The sequence below is a fragment of the Dermacentor albipictus genome, chromosome 1 (assembly GCF_038994185.2).
Source record: "Dermacentor albipictus isolate Rhodes 1998 colony chromosome 1, USDA_Dalb.pri_finalv2, whole genome shotgun sequence".
In the NCBI taxonomy this organism is placed as follows: Eukaryota; Metazoa; Arthropoda; class Arachnida; order Ixodida; family Ixodidae; genus Dermacentor; species Dermacentor albipictus.
In genome coordinates this window covers 325,469,993-325,488,802 of record NC_091821.1, presented here as the reverse complement: position 1 = coordinate 325,488,802, position 18,810 = coordinate 325,469,993, and the positions used below count along the sequence as shown (strand labels likewise).

The 18,810-nt window shown below is 44.7% G+C and overlaps 2 protein-coding genes across 3 annotated transcripts in view; one reads left to right on the top strand and one right to left on the bottom strand.

Moving 5' to 3' along the window:
- LOC135910189 (uncharacterized) overlaps positions 1–18,810 on the bottom strand; it is a 328,772-nt gene that overhangs the window by 282,388 nt on the left and 27,574 nt on the right. The window lies entirely within an intron of this gene.
- Positions 13,581–18,810, top strand: part of LOC135909169 (adipokinetic hormone/corazonin-related peptide receptor variant I-like) — a 94,069-nt gene continuing 88,839 nt past the window's right edge. The window contains exon 1 of the mRNA XM_070531654.1: positions 13,581–14,247. Within this exon, the coding sequence (XP_070387755.1) occupies positions 13,690–14,247 (558 nt within the window). The 5' untranslated portion in view covers positions 13,581–13,689. The remainder of the gene's footprint in view (positions 14,248–18,810) is intronic.

Below are 18,810 nucleotides of genomic sequence, written 5' to 3'. Positions count from 1 at the left end.
GAAGTGTTCGTTGGTGCGAGGTGAATGCAACAAAAAAAATCTTGTTTTCGACGGGTTTATCTGTAGCTGGTCAGTATGGCACCACTCCAGCAGGCTGTGTAAATCGCCATTAAGGTTAGATACTAAGGTTGTAAGACATTTCTCGGAGTTAATGATAGTAGTATTATCTGCATAAAGTATACATTTCGAAATAGAGAGGCAGTTAGGCAGATCATTGACATATAATAAAAATAAAAGCGGACCGAATATGGAACCCTAGGGCACGCCAGTATTAGTGAACATGGTTTTAGAATAAACGCCTGAAATAGTTACGGCCTTCATTCTGTCTATTTAGTAATTTTGTAGTAACAAAAGTGCTGCGTTGGTAATTCCTAAACATTCAAGCTTAGGAAATAAGATGTGATGATTTATTTTTGCAAACGCATTGCTTAAAAATACAAATACTAAAGCTGCATAATTGCCTTCCCCGATAGCGAGTTTTAGTTGATCGGTTAGAGAGACAAGAGCAAGTTCCGTCGAGTAACCCGAGCGAAATCCGTGTTGAAACGGTGAGGGAATGTTACATTTTGTAAGGTAATTAGTTAAACGTTTTTCTATAACCTTTTCAATTGCCTCGCTAAAGAAAGGTAATATACAGATTGGGTGATAATTGGAAATTAAAGAGCAGTCACCTTTCTTAAAAATTGGGGTGATCTCGCCTTGTTTTAGTTCCTGTGGGAAACTGCCTGATTTAAACATGGTGATTAAGTCTGCAAGGACATCAGTTATTAAGGGTGCAAATAATTTTATATGGGAAGGGTGTAATTTATCGATGCGACGGTTATTTTCATGTTGTTTATAATGTTTAGAACTTCCTGGGTTGTAGTTGGAAATAAAAAGAAAGACTGAGGCAGGCGCTGGGGCAAGGAATTGTCATGCGCAGGCCTGTGTAGTTCACTGCTATAGAAGAAATTAGCAAACGCATCATCTATATCTTTGGCGGTCGTGTACACCTTGCCCTGATAAGCAATTTCTGTTCTGGTTTCGCGATGACTTTCCCTATTTAAGAAGGAGTTAACAATTTCCCATTTCATTTTTAAGTTGTTACCGCATCCCAAATTTTTCTTTCGTACCATGTTTTTTAGCATTTTTCAATGTGGCGGAAAGCTGGTTAGAAAACGTCTTGTGCCGAATGGCTAAATTCTTGTTAAACGGTTGTCTCTTGGTTTTCTTGCAAAGACTATCCTTCTTGCGCATTAAAGCTAGGAGCTTATCCGTTATCCATGGATTCTGAGGCGACGCGAACTTGTTTTCACATTTAACTTGATGGGAATGACGATCAAAACAGGACTTAACCATAGAGAGAAACAATGCAAATGCTTTTTGTGGATCGTTTGTAGAAAATATGGGGGACTAGTCAAGATTCGACACGGCTTCGAGGAATGATTGTTTGCCTAGTATAAACTTCGTGTACGTGATTTTTTCGGAACCATGAGTATAGTGAAAGTTTAAAAATATAGGATAGTGATCAGTTATGTCGGTCATTAGAACACCTGCGTCTGGCGGATATGCCAAATTTCATAATGCACGGACAATTAATGTACCTATGAGGTGGCTAGCACATCGTGTCGGTATCTTAATTAAACATTCATAACCAAAGCTGTTAAAATAATCAGAATAACGTAAACCATTAGGAGACGTACAATCAGCGAGGTTAATGTTGATGACGCCTATAATTATTACATTTTTGTTTTCATTTGCTATTATTTGCTAGTAGTAGTATTTGTTACGTTAACAGATAATTATCGATTAATTGTTTTTGCGCATGCCACTGTTTTGAGATTGCGTTTCTCACACTGTAAGATGTCGAAAAATGCTCATAGTATGGACAAATAAACAAATAGAAAAATACGGGGTGATCACTATAGTTTTACGGTTTACTTAAAGTCAGGCTCAGGCAGGTACGTGAAGTTCACCAATGCAAATAAGTTGTGTGGCCAAGGGGACATAAACTGACATAACAATTATCACTGTCTATCAGGTCAATTAACTATTAACTTCTTCAATTAACTTCTTAGTGACTGCAGTAAGCGAGAATGTTTGTACTGAAAAGTTAGAAACAGTGGTGATTCTACACAAATTCATTCGTCAGAATTCTTCTAGTATGCCTGTGTTCCGAGATATACGGCTGCAAATATTAATTTACGTTCGCATTATTACGCCTGCAAGGCTGTCAGGAAAGCTCCTCCCTGATCTGACGCTGCTGTTGCGCGCGCCGTTCAGTCTGGAAACGGGGCGGAGGCATAGGCAAAAAATTATAACTGCTTCGCTTTCACCCTCGTTTGGCGAAATCAAGGAATGAATGCGTGGTGGAGCGTCGCATTATCCTGTTAAGTGCGATCACGGAATATAAGTTTTCGGTACGTTCTTGTACAACTTGAGGTCGCACCAGGACGGTATCTTGTCAACGCGTTAGCTTTACTACAATCTAGATACTAGACTGCTTCCCCCATAGCGGTGCCTCTTGAAGGACAATCAAGAAAAACCACGTTGGGATCCACTGGTGCTGAAATGGTTACTTCCACTGGCGCGTGATATTCTACCGAAAACCAATTAGACGTGGTTCTTCCAATGGCTGAGATGAATGGCGACGCCTCATTAGCGATGCGGCTGTAAGCGGCTCGACACGCAGACCATCCACTTCCATTCCAACTAAGCCAACCTTCACAAACATCTTTCGATACTTTCACACAACAGGATCAGTCTCCCATCAGAGACAGACCAAAAAGATCGTTGTCGAAGAACACTTCGAAATTGACGTTCTCTCGTACATAACACTGCTGCCCCGAAATCAGTACCCGACAGATTGCCCATGAGCGCGGACGCAACTCCGGAACAGTCGCGAATCTTCTAAAGAAGCCTAGATTCTATCCGTACCATGTTTGCCTTCCCCAAGGCGTAAGTGAAATTTTGAAAGGCGGCTTGGCTTCTGCAGTTGGGGCCTGATCAAAACTGAAGAAGAGGAGTTCCTGCAAAAGAGTAACATGGACAGGTGAAGCTCGGTTTTGCCGGAATGGCACCGTGAATGTTCACAGCACCCATTATTGGTCCCGAAAAAATCCACACTGGCTGCGGCAGCACAAGCACAAAGTTCGCTGGAGTGTGAATATGTTGTGGCATAATCGCAGACAGGATCATTGGACTTTACTTATTTCAAAGCAACATGAATGGAAAGAAGCACACGCAAGAAAAACTAAGTATTGTCGTCACAAACTTTGTCTCGCGCCTTCCCCTGAATGACCTGCGCCAAGTATGGTTCCAGTATGACGGAGCACCACCACATTTCTCTACCTCTGCCAAGGGCTGGTTGGACCGTCATTTTCCACGACAGTAGATTTGGGCGCGCAGGAACGATATTTGGCAGCCGAGATCTTCCCACTTTTCTCCGCTCGTCCTTTTTCTTTGGGGCTACGTTAAAGATCGAGTCTATGCAACTGCGCCCACTGACGGTAATGCGATGAAGAACAGAATAATAGTTTGTATTGCTTTAGCGTAAGTCAGTTTAGCGCAATTATACCGCAACTGAAGAGTATGATGCACGAACTAAGCACATTCAGCAATACTTGCCCGAATAATAGCTGCCTGTGCCAGCATCGGCTCAGAAGTACTGCGCAGATTTATAGAGCCATCGCAATAGCAGTTTATGCTTTGCGTTGCTGTGGATGGAAAGCCGTTTGGACATACTATATAAAGCAGTGACATTTTGATGAGTGTTGTGTTTGCATGAAAAACGACATTTGTACATGAGCCCACCAACTTCAAAATAGCAGAATGAAATATTTGTTACCACGGCTGAATCAGAGTTTGTTATAGTTGATAAGTTCAATAAATGTTAGAATATTTATAAATTAGAAGTCCATTTACTTGCGCCACCCATGCAAAAACAATACCCGATCGTCTAGTCGCCGCTATACGCATGCTCATTGACCTCCGGCTTCTCCGCTGGCTCCCTTATCTCGGCATGGCAGCTGCCACCATCGTTAGAAGCTGCGAGGTTGCGTGTTTCGACAGCGGTTCGGCGTTCTCTGATTTTTTATTTCGCCAGCCGAGAGTGAAAGGGGAACAGTTATGCTCTTTGCCTATGCCTGCACCCCGTTTTCAGAGTAAACGCAGCACGCGACTGCCGCGTCACATCAGGGAGGAGCTTTCGCCGGTCCGGACTGCCTTTCATGTGTAATCATGGGAACGGAAATTAAAATTTCCTGCAGGATATTTCGGAATGTCGGCTTACTAGAAGACTTTTTGCAATGGGAACTGTGTAGAATCACGACTGCCTCTAAAGTTTCAATGCAAACATACCCGCCTACCGCAGTTATTAAAAATTTAATTTTTCCATGTTAGTCAATTGCCGGCAGACAGCGTTAATTATCATCTCACTTTGTGTCCTCCTAGCAACATAAATTATTTGTGCAGGTGAACGTCACACCTCCCAGCGCCTAATTTGAAGAAAAATATAAAATTTAATTTGGACCATCCAGTACGGTGTAAAGTTGACATAACAAAAGTTAGGGGCACTAGACCATCGCCTCACCTTGGAATATCAGAAACTCAAGGCCATGTGTCGGTAATGCCAGTTTAATAGCTCTGTCACACGATATGCACGTGTAATGTCGTTCACAGTAAATGACATTCATGCTGAATGTCATTGCGTTCTTGCGTTCCCACTCTACACGGGTATGCAAAATGGCCCTCACAATTTATACCGATGTTTATCGGCACCTTCTGCACGCAGGCATTCGGCATTTGACATGTACTGCACTTTCAGGTTGCGCTTCACTCTGCCCAAATCGTTGAGGTGGTCTTCCCACACTTTCAGCAGCGCGCGCGTCTTGTCGTCGGTCCAGTACGCTTATTGCTTCTTGTTCTGCGCTGACGAAGCTGCAAAGTTGGCTTCCGTGGTTGTTGGATAGGCTTTAGCGCGGCACCACATTGAAAATAATATGCAGAGATAAAAAAAGAACAACAACAGCGTTCGTAAAATGGCCGACGAGAAGCGACAGCGTCCAGTCGGAGACTGGGAACAAGAATATTTCTTTTTTTTTGTCCTCAGTGCTTCCTTGAGTTCGTAGTCGGTGTTCGTGTTGCCCACTTCTCTTGTGTCCGTGTCTGCATGCCTTACCCCCTTTTTCCATTATGAACCCTTACCAACTAGCTCAGCTAGCTCAGTGCATTTAGAAAGGAATATGACACGGCTGTTCACCAATCGCTCTGGCGCAGGCTGCTCGGAGCTACCGCCGAGAATTCATCTTCTTGCGTGCTTTGGGTTCTCTTAAAAAAAATTGTTAGCACGCTGAACAGAAGGTGCATGTTTATCACCCACCCTTGACGCAGGTTTCATCGCCAAGCGCCGCGAATTTTCTATTCGCACGTGTGTTGTGAAACAGCCTGCATTCAGCTACCATAACGCAGTGCAAGCTTAAAGTTTGCATGTGTTGGAAAGCCTGCTCACGCCAAGACGCTGCACTCCCCCTTCTCTCGCACACATAAGAAACCGATCATCTCACGTAGCTGACGGAATTCGCCGGTTACGAGTAGCGTGCGGATGGCGCGCTGATAAGGTACTATACAACACGTGCTACAACAGCCGGTAAACTTTTCCCGCGTTTAAACCGTCTGTGTAGATTGCCGACAGCTTTGGGGTAGCGCACAAATGCTGAAGATCGCATCACCACTTACGTTCTACGAGGAGGCATGCAGGAACATAACACTACAGTTGTTTGCCCGGATACGTACTCACTGGAACGCTGAATGCAGCTTAGCAAAAAACATACTCGCCAAAGAACATTTCCAACACAAGGAGATACTAACACTTCGCCTTCGTTCGCGTGGAAAGCAGTGCTTGCAGCAGCGTTTTTTGCTTCTTGGAGAGACCGGCTCTTCGCAATCGGCTCGTACATGTAGTATGTACAAGTATGTACGTACGTGTAGTATGCACAAGTATAAACCCCTTACAAGTGATCTTGCACGCGACAGCGCTGCAAGCAAGGCGATGGCTGTCGCGTTCACGCGTCGTCTGCAAGCCGAACCATTGTTGACGTCACGAGGCGCCCGACCAATCACAGGCGGAAACGAGGCACGCGAACTTGGCTTGTCTGCTGCTGCACTTTTCGTCGAAATAAAATATGTTTGCGCTTTCTTTCACTCAATTTCGATGCGATATTCGAATTCAGAGGATTGAAAACCACGGCGTACTGTTCTTCACTCATTTTTTCTGTAATACCTTTCAGCTTCCCTTTAACGAGCGTATCGAATATCGGAAAAATCCATTTCTTTCATTCACCGGTTAGCATGTTATGCTTGCGTTAGTGAATACTACCCAGGTTATCTACAGAAACTTGCAGCTAGCCGAGAAACCTGACGATATGGAAATTTGAGAGAGTGAAGAAAGGGATATTATTGAATGGGCACTAATGGATGTTTGCGGATGCTAATGGGTGCTAATGCATGATAACTAGGCTGCAATCCTATTATTCTACTACTTATATCAAAGGTGATATATGAAAAAGCTCAGGGATACCTATGCCCCTCATGATTTCCATTAATGACCTACCGACTCATGTAGCCAGGTCTACTTGTCTTGATGCCCACGGCTATGTTGTGCACTGGAGAATAACTAATGACTCTGACCGCACGTTCCTTCAAACTGACATTGAAATTATTATTGCTTTGTGTGCGCTATATAGAATTCGCGACTAAAGGCTAGGCGATCAGAAGCTCGCGTCTCCAATTATCTTACAGAACACAGAATGTTTATATTTTCCAACAAGCTTGGTGAGGGTCTTCCAGTATTCCGTATTCCATTCAGTGTCTTGTTCTCAGTGCAACCTTCCACTTGATTTCATCACATTCTGCAAATACCTTGGTGTACACATAACTAGCAAGCCCTTTACGGAACCTCCACGTCGATCGGATAGTTTCCTAGGCTAATCCGATGCGCGGCTATCTAAATCATAACGTCTCATTCCCCTCATCGTCTATGAAAAAGCAAGGCTACCTGCAAACAGTGGACCTTTATACCACGAGGCCACCTGACTACGATTATTGGCTCCATGGGCCCAACCACCGAGCCTTACTGATGTCCACCGCCGAAACTGGCCTGAATTTTAGTATATAATTATTTATGTCGTTGGGCAAACTTCACACATAAAAAAAACGCATATCCCTTACGTCTAATAAAAGTTCAAATATTCATCTGCGATAGGAAATCCCGGTAATATCACGCTCATCACAGATATGAAAGAATTCAGAATCGACCAGCATAATTAATTCTATGTAATTATCATTCTTTTTCCAGTGTTCCCAGCATGAAAGCTGGTCTAGACCTTCCCCCTCTGGTCGCTCGCAGACAAATGACATGGCTGTGTTTACTTGAGAATATGTATTACTTATAATTATTATCTTAAGTCACCCTGAACTAGAGCTGCACCTAATCTTGCAGAGTGTGGATCACTGCCACAAGTTCGACATTTCGGCCAAAAACTCATTTCGGCCAAAAACAAATTTTGACTGGAATAAATTGCATGTACGTACGTTTGCATGATTTTATTACATCGGTTATTTGTGCTCATTCTTAATTCCTGTGGTGTTCTATATTTGTTTTTCTTACAACTGCAGCTGCCCTATTTTATTTTCTGACTTTCTAATAACGTTGCTAGATACGTTATCTTGGACTTATGTATTTTAAACTCGTAACCTTATCATAGTAGCCCATCCCTTCAATAATTCGTAATAAATAAGCCCTGATCGACGACGTGGAGAGGGTTATCGGCACCGATATTCACGCTAGTTAGGCGTATCGGCAGTACAGGGTGGAGAGTGTTCGGCCAAAGAAGGGTGGTAGGAAGTCTACTGGTAGCTCACGGGTCGATGGACGTCCGTATGTTCCCGATATCTATATAGCCGCGCCCCTCATCCTGCTGGTACACGTTGACAGAATCGGGAGATGTGCCCTCAATAGCCGCAGTAATAATATGTAGTGCAGCCAGGACACCAAGCCGAGTAATACGGCCGTACATATACTGGTACATATTGCCTTGCCATATACCATATTGGTACATATTGCCTTGCTTAGTAACTCAGGGGACCAATTGCAATGAATGTTCACTGACCTGGACAGGGAAAGCAGAAGGGTGCTTCTAAAGATTAATCTGCAGAAAACTAAAGTAACGTTTAACAGTCTCGAAAGAGAACAGCAGTTTACGATAGGTAGCGAGGCACTGAAAGTGGTTAGGGAATGCATCTACGTAAGGCAGGTAGTGACCGCGAATCCGGATCATGAGACTGAAATAATCAGAAGAATAAAAATGGGCTGGGGCGCATTTGGCAGGCATTCTCAGATCATGAACAGCAGGTTGCCATTATCCCTCAAGAGAAAAATGTATAACAGCTGTGTCTTACCAGTACTCACCTACGGGGCAGAAACCTGGAGCCTTGCGAAAAGGGTTCTACTTAAATTGAGGACGACGCAACGAGCAATGGAAAGTAGAATGATGGGTTAAGGAGATGAGGAGATGAGGTTAAGGGGACATTAAGGGGATGAGAAGAGAGCACATTGGGTGAGGGAACAAACACGAGTTAATGACATCTTAGTTGAAATCAAGAAAACGAAATGGGCATGGGCAGGGCATGTAATGAGGAGGGAAGATAACCGATAGTCATTAACGAGTTACGGACTGGATTCCAAGATAAGGGAAGGGTAGTAGGAAACGGCATAAAGTTAGGTGGGCGGATGAGATTAAGAAGTTTGCAGGGACAGCATGGCCACAATTAGCACATTACAGGGCCAGTTGGAGAAGTATGGGATAGGCCTTTGCCCTGCAGTGGGCGTAGCGAGGCTCATGATGATTACATGTACTGGTGGTGATAGTGGTGGTGATAGGTGCGAGTCCAGCTGGCATAGGCACAGGCCAACTGGCGACTGCGGACAGCGTGGCAACATTGGTATAAGTAATGCATATGGTGAACAGCGGGAATGTCTGAACACAGGAGACGCTAGGCCGACGCGATGCCCTCTTTGTGTCGGGCAAGCCAGCCGAAGGGGAAGGATGGTACTTTCGCTATCGTTTTTTATGCCGGGGCCACCCTAAATCTGCATTGTAACTGGGTCGTTTCGCTTCTGCGGCCCAGCAAGCTTTCGACGGAACACACTCCTTATATCGGTATTAAAGCTTTAAACTGGTTGCGTCCAGAAAAACAAACTGAATAAAAACGAAAGCGGGCTGGCTGCAAAGAACCCGAGTATCTATTCTGGACATTCTTCTTCGAGGCGTCACATAGGCGCGACGTGTACAAAATAGCGCTGATGGCCCCGTTTTGCTTTCAAATAACGTGACACAAACTAGACATTTTGCCTAAGAAACTGAAATGAAGGCACTGAACCTAACGTTCTCGATAAAGAAAAACAGTTTTCCTCCTCAACAAAAATAAAGCAGCTAGCTCAAAGCCCATCATTATTCCGTCGAAAACGCTTCTCGCTTCCGTACTCTGCTGCGTACATGGCGTCGTCTCCTTCATGAGAGAGTTTTAGGTTACCGCTACATCCAAACGTAGAGGTTTGCGCATGCGCAGTACCGTGACCCCCCTAGTTCTTCCGTACGCAAGCCGCTTCCGTCCCCTAATCTAACACGCTCGTTCCGTGTCCTTGGGAACGGAATGAGTCATCGTATGTTGGCGCCAACGCGCTTGTTTTCTACCTTGAGACAGCATGCGCGACCTACCAGTGGTAAGGAGCGCTCGTTCCAGGCCACGTTATCGCGATCTCGCGAAACGCAAGTGACTCAGCCCTACACGGCTGGCTGAGAAACGGCCTAACATCACTGGTAGCGTTGCGTGTGCCAGAGGCGTCCGCTTGCGCGACGCAAGCGCCGGGCTGCCATCTCTTGTTCACTTCGCTAGTCAGTAGCACCGAGCCAGAAAAGTTCAAGGCGCCGCCCTACGTGCATTCTTTTTTCAAAAAAAAAGTTTCATTGTCATAACTTCTGATTGTGCAAAAAGGCATTAATCCTGATTACAATACAAAGGCAACAATGAAAAGTGGACAACCTTGCAGAAAGTTTGCTATGTTCAACCAATATTATTTCAGATAAACGCGCTCCTTTAAATTATGATGGCCCAAAACACAAATCCACTCGAGAGCGGCGCAAATACTATGAGCACGCGCTATAAACAAAAGATTTTCATTGCATCCAACGACGGGGAAAATGTGGCGATACGTATTCTTCCAGGCCGCCATTGCATATGGCTGCTCATTAGCTTAAATCGCGCGACTCGTCGCTCTGCAACTTATAGCGTTAAATCTCTGCAATGGCGGCCCAGCGCAACGTCTCGCAACGTCAAATTGACATTTACAAAATGGTCCTTCCTGTGACGCTCCCCACGGCATATTCCTTCAGCCAATCAGCAAGCTGACATGGCGCCCATCTTGGATCACCACAACATATTTGCGAAATTGCAAATACATTGCACTTGCTTCTGTACGCTGCCGCTCACTTTCTTTGCGAAGCGTTAACGCCGCAATATGGCTGCCAAGGTCCAGAAAAACTTAGTCAATAAAATTTGCAGCTCCAAGTCATGTTTCATCTTGGTGAAACCGGAAAATTCAATTTTGCAAAACTTCCGTTTGTGATCTTGTGATCGAGAATATACACCAGTATTCGCTTCGCGCGCGCCGTATGATTAGATAACACCCTTTCGCCATTGAAGTGGTGACGAATGGTGGTGACATTCTGCAAACTTCAATTGCATCCAGGCGCCTTTTGAGCCAAGCGATCGCTTTGTAACAGTGACTAGACGTTGAATGAAGGTCACAAAAAAATGTTTAGCACAGTCATCTTGCATATTAGCGGAAACATGGTGCGCGTTGTCGAAGGGGCCCTCAAGACTGCACTGTGGCAGCTACATTACAAAAAAGTACTGTGTTGTGTACTGTGTGTACAGTACTGTTGTGTACAGTACTAGAGTACTGTGTTACAAAAAAGTACTGTGTTGGCCGCCAGAAAGGCTGAATCGGCTTTCCCGTGACCTCCGCTTCAAAGCCTATGCCAAGAAGATATTTGCATGGTGAGATCGAATTCCCAGTGCTATCGCCAGCGTGAATAGCTCGCAGATCGCTGTTCAGCAATCAGAAGGGTCCAGCGCTTCCTTCGTTAGGCTGGTAAAACTATACAGTCAGGACGCGAACATATTGTGGAAATATCTTATTTGGCTGCCCTTTTTTCTCTAGTTCGGGAGCGCCACACTTTGTTCTTCAATTTCCCGACCCAGCGCGCACCATGAACACCACACTCTTCGATTTTACTTCGCGCAAACAATGCATGGTTCGTATATCGTAATATTTGATTTCAAGTTCCATCGCTTCTTTCAAGTGACGCACCGTCGGGCAGATCGCAGGAATAGCGGCAGCGCGGCAGTGAGCGAGTCATGTCCGAGCCCATGACAAAGGGCAAAAAAAGAAGGAAAACTGATATAGCCGACTGGTAATTAAAGGTGACCCTAAGAACCAGTTCACGGTTTTGTGGCGCTCCCTACTTAAAAAGTGCTGGCAGTGCATTCCTATTGCGTGCATTGTGCAAGCTCCTGGTAGCAGGCGACATAGCGCTGCGCTCTGCCAACTCATTCACGCTTGCAATACCACCTGTGGGCTGAGAATAAAAAAAAGACATTAATAAATTACTTCTGCATTGCGTAAACGCCCGGCACCACGCGTTTATACTTTAGAACTTGACGTGTAATATTTAATTTATATTTTACATTTATGCGGCAAGAAGAAACATTCTGCAGTTCCACGATTAGCTCGTGATATAATGGCGTACACTTCACAGGTGTCACCCTCTCATCTATTGGTCGCGTCCTCCCCTTCTTCCACCGCCGGCTTGGGAGTGGCACCTTTAGTGACGCAAGCGGCGAAGTAAACGGTTCGTATTGCGAACCATTATAAGATTTGGCCCCAGGACGCTCTTTCTTGTCCTGAAGCTCACCCCTACCCTCCCCCCCCCCCTTAGTTGCGTCCTAACCACGGGGAAGAAAAGCTCTCTGGGCTATCGCCAAGAGAGGTATAAACATAGGAAAGACTAGTGAGCCGTGGCTCACGCCTCCATTCCGCTTCACATCTTAATTTTTTTTCCAGAATGTACCTGACAAATCTATATAATGGCTTCAGTATTCTCTAAGTTATTGGTACTGCTTAAACACTTGAAAAAAAAAGATTTATGCATCAGAAGCAGACTCGCAACAACAATTGTTTCTGTTCTAGAAAAATAAACGAGATGCAAGCACATGTTTAGATGTAGTCGTGACTTATCACAGAGACCAAGGGAAACGAAAGCGCTCTTGTCTTGTCTTGTGTCCTCAACAGTGGCACGTAGCCACTATGGGGGATTGGCCAAGAAGCAGGCAGTTTTCCGAAAGGTTAGAAGTATAGAGAAACTAGATTTGAATAGTGGAGCGTGGGCCGATATAACTGTGATTTAAACTTGTAACGAAAATATTGTTAAGATCAACGGCGAAACAGGCCGAGCCCGAGCGTTAACAACAGGCTTCTTTTTCGTCTTTTGCTGGTGTTCGAATATATCACTACACAGATATATTATGCTCGGACGTGAGCAACAGACTTATTAACTCTACCGTCTTACCTCAGCGGAGTTGTAATGCCGAGTTCCTAGCTACTAACGTTGCTCAGGAATGTCAATCCTGCATGCTTAGAGGCGCTTCTAGCTCATTCACGACGAGCGCGTGTCATTGTCCCTAACCTTCCCATGGACGTATTTTGGGACGATCACTTTGAGCGATGCTACAGCCTCGGCCATCAGTCACACGCTGATTGGCTCATTGAGCAGAATTGGATGAGCTGATTGGCTGATTGAGAACTATCACACTACGTCCCGCGAAGGCGATAGCATCGCAGAAAGGAATCGTCCGAGAATACGTCTCCAACTTAACGTACGCGCTTCTTTGACACCCACCGGCAGTTTAGCGTCTTCGACACGTGGGCACTTTTTTTGCGGCGGAAAAGCGCGACTGCCGCTCTTCGCCATTCGCTCAGTGTGGTGGCGGCGCTCGCGCCCCTATCGATCCGCGGGAAAGTGGAAGCCTCTAAGAGAGCGGCCCCGCCGTACACCTCTTTGCCAGTCGAGTCTCGGACACCGACCGGCGCGCAATTGCAAAGAGAACTTCTCAGTCAGTTCCCGCGCCCTCTCTGGCTTCCGCTAGTAAGAACCGCCGGAGTAATTGCCACTCCACTTGCTACTAAGTTCGCTGTAAAGTTACGGCGGAGGAATTCTAAAATGAGCATCGCCTCTCCTTAAGGTAACTTTAAAGCAAAAAAAAGCAGTTAATTCTGCCGTTACAGTGTGAATGTCCAAAAGTCTCTGCAAGAGCACGTGGAAAACTTGTGGATTGGAAGACTTCTTCAGCGCGACGAGAACGCTGCGAGAAATGAACTTTCGGTACTGTCACTCACGCCGAATTGTCGAAGCACTGTCGCCAAGTGAGACTGACGCTATTTTGTTCGCCGATATGCTTTCCTCGAGGTGAAGTTCCTCGGCGGCATTATTAAGTGACCGTCACATCGGAAGTGGGACACTTGCCTCTTCAACTACATCGTCGTGCTCGGGGAGGCTCACTGGCGGCGCTCCATCTTCTTTCACATTCGTCATGTGGCCCCATGGTACCGGAAGCAACGACACCGTGGGCAGCCCCCCGTCGGATAACGAGGGCTACTTCGCCGGCGTTCAGAGCAGCGGGAACACGTCCGCAGCGGCCACCGTAGAAGACGCGCAAGTTGTCGAAGAACTCTCGTTCAGCACCCTGTCTCTGGTGCAGGTAGTCGTGTACTGCGTGCTCTTCGTCGTGGCTGCCGGAGGAAACGTACCCGTGTTCGTCACATTGCTTCGCAACCGGCATCGCAAGTCGCGCATCAAACTCATGATCATGCACCTGGCCATCGCCGACATGATCGTGACGTTCGTGATGATTCCCGTGGAGGTGATTTGGCGCATCACAGGTCAATGGGTGGCGGGCGACCTCATGTGCAAGCTGATGCAGACGTTGCGCGCCTTCGGGCCCTACCTCTCCTCGGCCGTGCTGGTGTGCATCAGCGTGGACCGATACTTCGCCGTGCTGCACCCGCTCAAGGTGCACGACGCGCACCGCCGCGGCAAGATCATGCTCGGCGTCGCCTGGTACGCCAGCCTGATGTGCAGCGTGCCGCAGGTAGGTGATCTTTGCCACAACAGACGACGTGTAATTTACTCAGTCAGTGCTCCTGCGTAGAGTCACACAACTGTCTCAAGCAGGCCCTGCTCTGCGTGTATTCCAAGCGTGTCAAAGCTGTCGACGGAATTATCAATGCTCCTGTGTTCGCCTCCCGTTAGGCGATTCAAGAATAAATTATCGTTGATGCACATGAAACACGAATTGATGTTTTGTGATCGTAAGACCATGCTTAAGCACGACAGGGTTGAGGGAAAGCAGAAGGCTTTGTGGCACTCGCAGCGTGTTGCTCATGTTGGTAATATAGTTGATTGGCGTTTACGTTCGGTGGACTCAAATGCCACATTATGTCTCTCAATTCGACGTCGGATATTATTATGCGAACCTTTCCGCTGCGCAAAACTACAGTGTATCAAGTTTGTGAAGTTTAGCATTTTACTTCGCACGTATTCGCCCATGAACACAGCCGCGTCGGCATGAAGACCATGCATCAATGCATTTTATTGTTATTGTGACAGGAGGCAACAAATATTTCCTAAACCATCTTATATCACCCACGCGTGCGTTCTTCAGCAATGGTACATTCAAGTAACCTTGGCTTTCTAGCATTTTATACAGTGTGCTTTTTTAAGACTATGTAGTTTGTTTTTTTTATTCCAAAGGTAATGAGCGCAGTAGCTGTGGCGTTTTTACAGACGAGTTCCAAGACGAGGTGGACTTACTTTGCCGCTAATACCGTAAACTATATAGACGAATTAACAAGATTCGTTATCTTTTATTAGTGCCTTGGGGGCAGATGTGTAAATGGCAAATTCGGTCGGAGGCACTGACATTTTCATGCACACCCATCGTCTAAAGATCATATCGAAAATTGCGCCTAACTTGAGATATTAATCATCAAATTCGAAAGCTCAATTTAGTCAATATCGAGGTCGAGCGAGTCGGGGCGCGTCTGACGTCAACGCCGTGTGAACAAGTGTTGGGCGCAGTGTGAATGATAGCACGTCGCAGCGAACCTTCGCCCAGCAAGCGCATGTTTGCCAGGCAGAGCGTGCTGGGCCGAGGCACTCGGTCTCAAACTTTCTCGCGCTGGCGTCACGGAGGGGTTTCCGAGCGATATAATAGCGATATATAATTTCTGTGCTCCCGGCGCGCTCGATTTCCATATTGCCTGGATTAACCATAGAAATCAGACAATAAATTTCTCGACATAGGTGGAATTTTCGAGCTTAACAAAAAAAAATAGGATGCATTAAAATATGCCTGCCTTCAACTTCATCACTTAAAAAAAAAATGTCTGCATGGCCTTGCTAATAAATTAATAAATTTCTGTTTATTAGTTTTCTGAAGCTTACTCAATTAGTGGCAAAGTATGCTCACCTCGCCTAGTAACTCCTCTGCAAAAACACCATGTTCACTGCGCTTATAGCCTTTTAATAAACAAACGGCATGGTCTAAAAGAAATCACCCTATATAGCATTTCGAATCTTCTTTTTTGTGCTTGATGACGAAGGTCTTGCTTTTTAAATAGCATCAGTACAATGACCATGAAGACTATCTATCTATCTATCTATCTATCTATCTATCTATCTATCTATCTATCTATCTATCTATCTATCTATCTATCTATCTATCTATCTATCTATCTATCTATCTATCTATCTATCTATCTATCTATCTATCTATCTATCTATCTATCTGTCTATCTATCTATCTATCTATCTATCTATCTATCTATCTATCTATCTATCTATCTATCTATCTATCTATCTATCTATCTGTCTATCTATCTATCTATCTATCTATCTATCTGTCTATCTATCTGTCTGTCTATCTATCTATCTATCTATCTATCTATCTATCTATCTATCTATCTATCTATCTATCTATCTATCTATCTATCTATCTGTCTATCTGTCTGTCTGTCTGTCTGTCTGTCTGTCTGTCTGTCTGTCTGTCTGTCTGTCTGTCTGTCTGTCTGTCTATCTATCTATCTATCTATCTATCTATCTATCTATCTATCTATCTATCTATCTATCTATCTATCTATCTATCTATCTATCTATCTATCTATCTATCTATCTGAGCACAGGAAGAAACAGACATTTTAAGTCTTCATACGCTGAAATATTGCGCAAAAAAGGCAGCACCTTTATAGCTTTTTGCAGGAATGATAGCCATCGTTGGAACTTTCCAGCTGGCATAAGCTTATGTCACGGCTGTTGGCCATTGATGTGGCGGTAGGTCATGTTGTAACTCCAATATAACGGCCAGCGCCAACCCCTATTGCGACTATAACGACAAAAATCACACAATATGTACTGTGCGCCAGTAGGCGTCCGACTTTTGGATGTCATTCTTTCTCAGCTCCCCTCCTTATCACCCACTTGATTCCTCGCTTGCTTCTTTGAATGTATTTTATTCATTGCAGCAAAACGACGACGCTTCCATAATGCATTTAACAAAATAAACGGCAACGATAATGTGCTCGGAGAAGTTTGTCTCGCGCGGAAATGGTTAACTTGTAGTGCGTGCCATAGTACATAAATGAAAGATGCTGAGACTGCTCGAAAGAATGGTTTTTAATTATCTAATTACTGTTTTTGTTACTTGGCACAGTTATATATGTTCTTGTATTTGTGTACGTTCGTGTGTGTGTTCTTCATGGAGTACGGTTTCTTGCCTTTTCTGCCACACTGCTAAATTTTAAGGCTATCGTGCCGCACTTGAAGTGTTCCTTTGCACGCGAGCTTTTTGTCCCTGCTTTCTCTTGAAGTGTTCTGCTAAATTTTGTTTAATAGGTCCCACTTATTTATTGTTCTTGCTTCTGGGGGCTGTGGAATAACGACACGTAGAAATACCACGGGCGTCCTGGCACGAAAAATCCCGTAAGTCGAAATCGGCAGGAATTCGTGCGAAGGAAAAAGAGAAGGGAATAGCAAAGTTCTACGATATCATCTCAGATAAACCAGCTCTCTAACCTTCCATTGGGGGAACATTTGCGTGTCCCGTGTCACATCCATCCCTATTTTCTCTGTCTATTTCCCGCTTTCATCTTTTACCCCAAAGGTACGAAGGTAAAAAAAAAAAATATGCCGCCGTTGCTGGCTGTGAAGAATAATTTTTTTAGATATGAAAACGTTATCAAGCTTACTGGGTGCCTAGCTATACTCAGATATGCCTCTAATACTATATTTACTTTAAGGCACTAACTTTTTATTTCTTGATGTTTGCTGTAACAGCCCGTAAAACGTCGAGACAGGATTTGTCGTGTTCTTCCGTCCTTTCAGTTACGTCATCGTTGTTTGCCACAAATATGGCCCGCTCCCTTATTACCATAGGTAGGAAAAGTAGCACATATAAAAAGAAAGATAATCAAAACATAAAACACTGTCAAACGTTTATAACAAGATAGCAAAACGCTAACATAGCAAGTGCACGGAGAAAAGGAAATTATGGAGATCCAACACTGTAAACGGAAATAACTCCGAGGTAGGAGTATACTGCTTGTCCTCTAGCGACCCCCCGGTTCGGAGTTTATTATGCTCCGTATGATCGGAGTAGAATTTTTACTCCGCACGAGCGGAATTTTTGCGTGGAATTATGGGAGGTTTTTTTCTGTCTTTTTTTATTTTTTGCTTTGCAATTGACGGAGTTTTTTCGAGGTGCAACGGAAGTATAAAAAGAGGCATCGCGTGAGTTTGCGCGAACATGTTCACATGCAGAGGTTGCTGGTCAAATTTCGAAATATGCACACGAGACCGCGTCAAATTCGATGAAACAAGTCAATGAAAGCACATATATCATGACATACATAAACATTCCAGAAACGCCCAATGCAGAAATTTGAAAGACATCCCCCGTACACGCGATACTCAAGATGCAACGGTGCCAGTATATATAGCCACGATACTGTGTGCCTCGAAACCGCCAAGGGAGCAGCTGTGCTGTTTTCAGAATTACGACTCACATGCTCGTTCATACGAGATCTGCCTCTTTGAAACTAACAGAATACCTTAATCAACACAAAACTGTTAATTCAAAATAGTGAGAGAAAAAAGTTAATGGCGTTATTTTTCAAAACTATGCCATTCTGTGAGTGCTGAAGCGACTTCGCACACTGCCGGCGTTCGCGGCCAAAAAGTAGTGCGTTAGTTACAGTAAGCTAGAAAAATGTAAGTGCATGTGCTGCATAGCAAAATTACATTTTTTCGATATAGTGGTAGCGTAGCAAGAAATTATTACGTGTGAGCATGACCCACAGCAGCCGACGTAACACCGAAAAATGCGCAGACATACATTTTATACACCGCACTACTTGCTCTGAGTACAAGCAATCTGTCTCGGTTGCGAAAAGGAGCTACATCGCTGATCTGTCGAGTGAACCCCTAAACTCGTAGCCAGCAGGCATGCGTCTAAATCAGTGTCTCGGATAGAGCGTAATGTTAATGCAATATCGGAATCAACGACGTGACCAGAACTTATATGCGCGATAACAATTCGATTCACATCGCTCAATAAGAAGCTTTATTTTAAGCACACATATATACTTATGTCCTACCG